This window comes from Sinocyclocheilus rhinocerous, unplaced genomic scaffold (assembly GCF_001515625.1).
Source record: "Sinocyclocheilus rhinocerous isolate Xijiao unplaced genomic scaffold, SAMN03320098_v1.1 scaffold666, whole genome shotgun sequence".
In the NCBI taxonomy this organism is placed as follows: Eukaryota; Metazoa; Chordata; class Actinopteri; order Cypriniformes; family Cyprinidae; genus Sinocyclocheilus; species Sinocyclocheilus rhinocerous.
Window position 1 is genome coordinate 356,626 of NW_015661984.1, and position 1,637 is coordinate 358,262.

The following is a 1,637-nucleotide window of genomic DNA, read 5'->3' on the forward strand; positions in this document are numbered from 1 at the left end:
GTCTTCTATATAAATACTGTTCAGTTTCTTGCACAGACCGATCGTTTCGTGTCTTTACACATCAATGTATCGTCACGAGCCGCAGGGTTTAATTTGGTTTTGTTTGTGTATGTTTTTTTTGACTATCAAAGCCGTGATTCCCATTCACTTGCATTATAAGACTGACAGACTGCAACGGTTTGAGTTAAAAATCTTCGTTTGTGTTCTACTGAAGAAACAAAGTCACCTACATCTTGGATGCCCTGAGGGTAAGCAGATAAACATCAAATTTTCATTTTTGGGTGAACTATCCCTTTAATCAGGAGATTGTAGATAGAGTGTCAATGGTCCATTTGAGATATAGGTGGCGGTAATGCACTTATAAGTCTGCGATCCGCCGTAAAGCAAGAAGAAGACAGGGGGCGCTGCGTCTGACTTCACCCTCCCCAGTCCGACTCTGTTGTTGTGTCGGTGACGCGGCAAGTCCGGCCGGCCGATCGGCAAATGAATCAGCATCAATAATCTGCCTATCTGTGGATGTGGAGATTATTATAGATCTCCCAGCAAAACACTCACACATCGATTAGCGGTAATAAAGCAAAAATGGCGGTTCCTGCAGCCCCAAACCTGCAGCTGAACACGGAGAGACAAAGCAGCCCTGTGAACTCAACAGAAAACGACATCCACATCGACGAGAGAGAGCTGGAAAACATCACCAACCACATCGAGGACGGCACCTCGCTGCCGCTGCACTCCCCATGGACCTTCTGGCTGGATCGGTAGGCTGATGTTGGTATATTACTGTTATTAAGGATTCGACTTTCTATATCCACAAGCCTGTCAACAAAGGCCCAAGATTGGTATTTCTCTTTTTATAGCTAACCTTACTATTTTCAGTTTCTAAACGAGCACAGCTAACACTAGTAGATGGTTCAGGCGCCTGTATTAAGTGTTTGTAAGCTTTAAGAGTGTCATAACGCAGAGCTGATATAATAACTTAGGAAAGTAGGTCGAGTCACCTGTAGGTCATGGTTGTTATTTAATATCAGATTTCATGTTCTTTCTGAAGCTCTGTAAATCAACAGAGTAATATGGTAAGGGTGTACCTCAAGGCTTTGTCAGGAGCCCATTTAAGTTTTGTTGGCGTTTTTAAAATGTAGGACACTGTTAGTGCAGAATAAGTAAAATTGTGAAATTACCACTTCTAAGTTGATTAGTTGATTGTTCATTTGCATGTGATTTTAAAACTGATATATAACCAATGTAATGATATTAATAAGCTATATATATATAATTTCACTCAGGCTGCTTTTTACTTAAAGGGGTCATATGATGCGATTTCATTTTTTCCTTTCTCTTTAGAGTGTTACAAGCTCTTGGTGCATAAAGAAGATCTGTAAAGTTGCAAAGACTAAAGTCTCAAATCCAAAGAGATATTCTTTATAAAAGTGAAGAGTTAGCCACACCTACCTAAAACGGCTCGTTCGAACACGCCCCCACATATCTACCACACTATGTGGGAAGATTTGCATAACACCGCCCAAATGTTCACACAAAGAAAGAAGGAGTAACTTTTATTCTCGCTGTAATATTGTTGCCGCCGCAGTGAAAAAGTGAAAAGTGACGTGACATGTGGCCAAGTATGGTGACCCATACTC

General features: G+C 41.1%; 1 protein-coding gene across 1 annotated transcript in view; it reads left to right on the forward strand.

The window, feature by feature from the left end:
* Window positions 1-406: 406 nt before the first annotated feature.
* The window catches only part of LOC107727004 (eukaryotic translation initiation factor 4E type 3), an 8,693-nt gene continuing 7,462 nt past the window's right edge, over window positions 407-1,637 (forward strand). Inside the window, exon 1 of the mRNA XM_016536740.1 lies at window positions 407-758. Within this exon, the coding sequence (XP_016392226.1) occupies window positions 583-758 (176 nt within the window). The 5' untranslated portion in view covers window positions 407-582. The remainder of the gene's footprint in view (window positions 759-1,637) is intronic.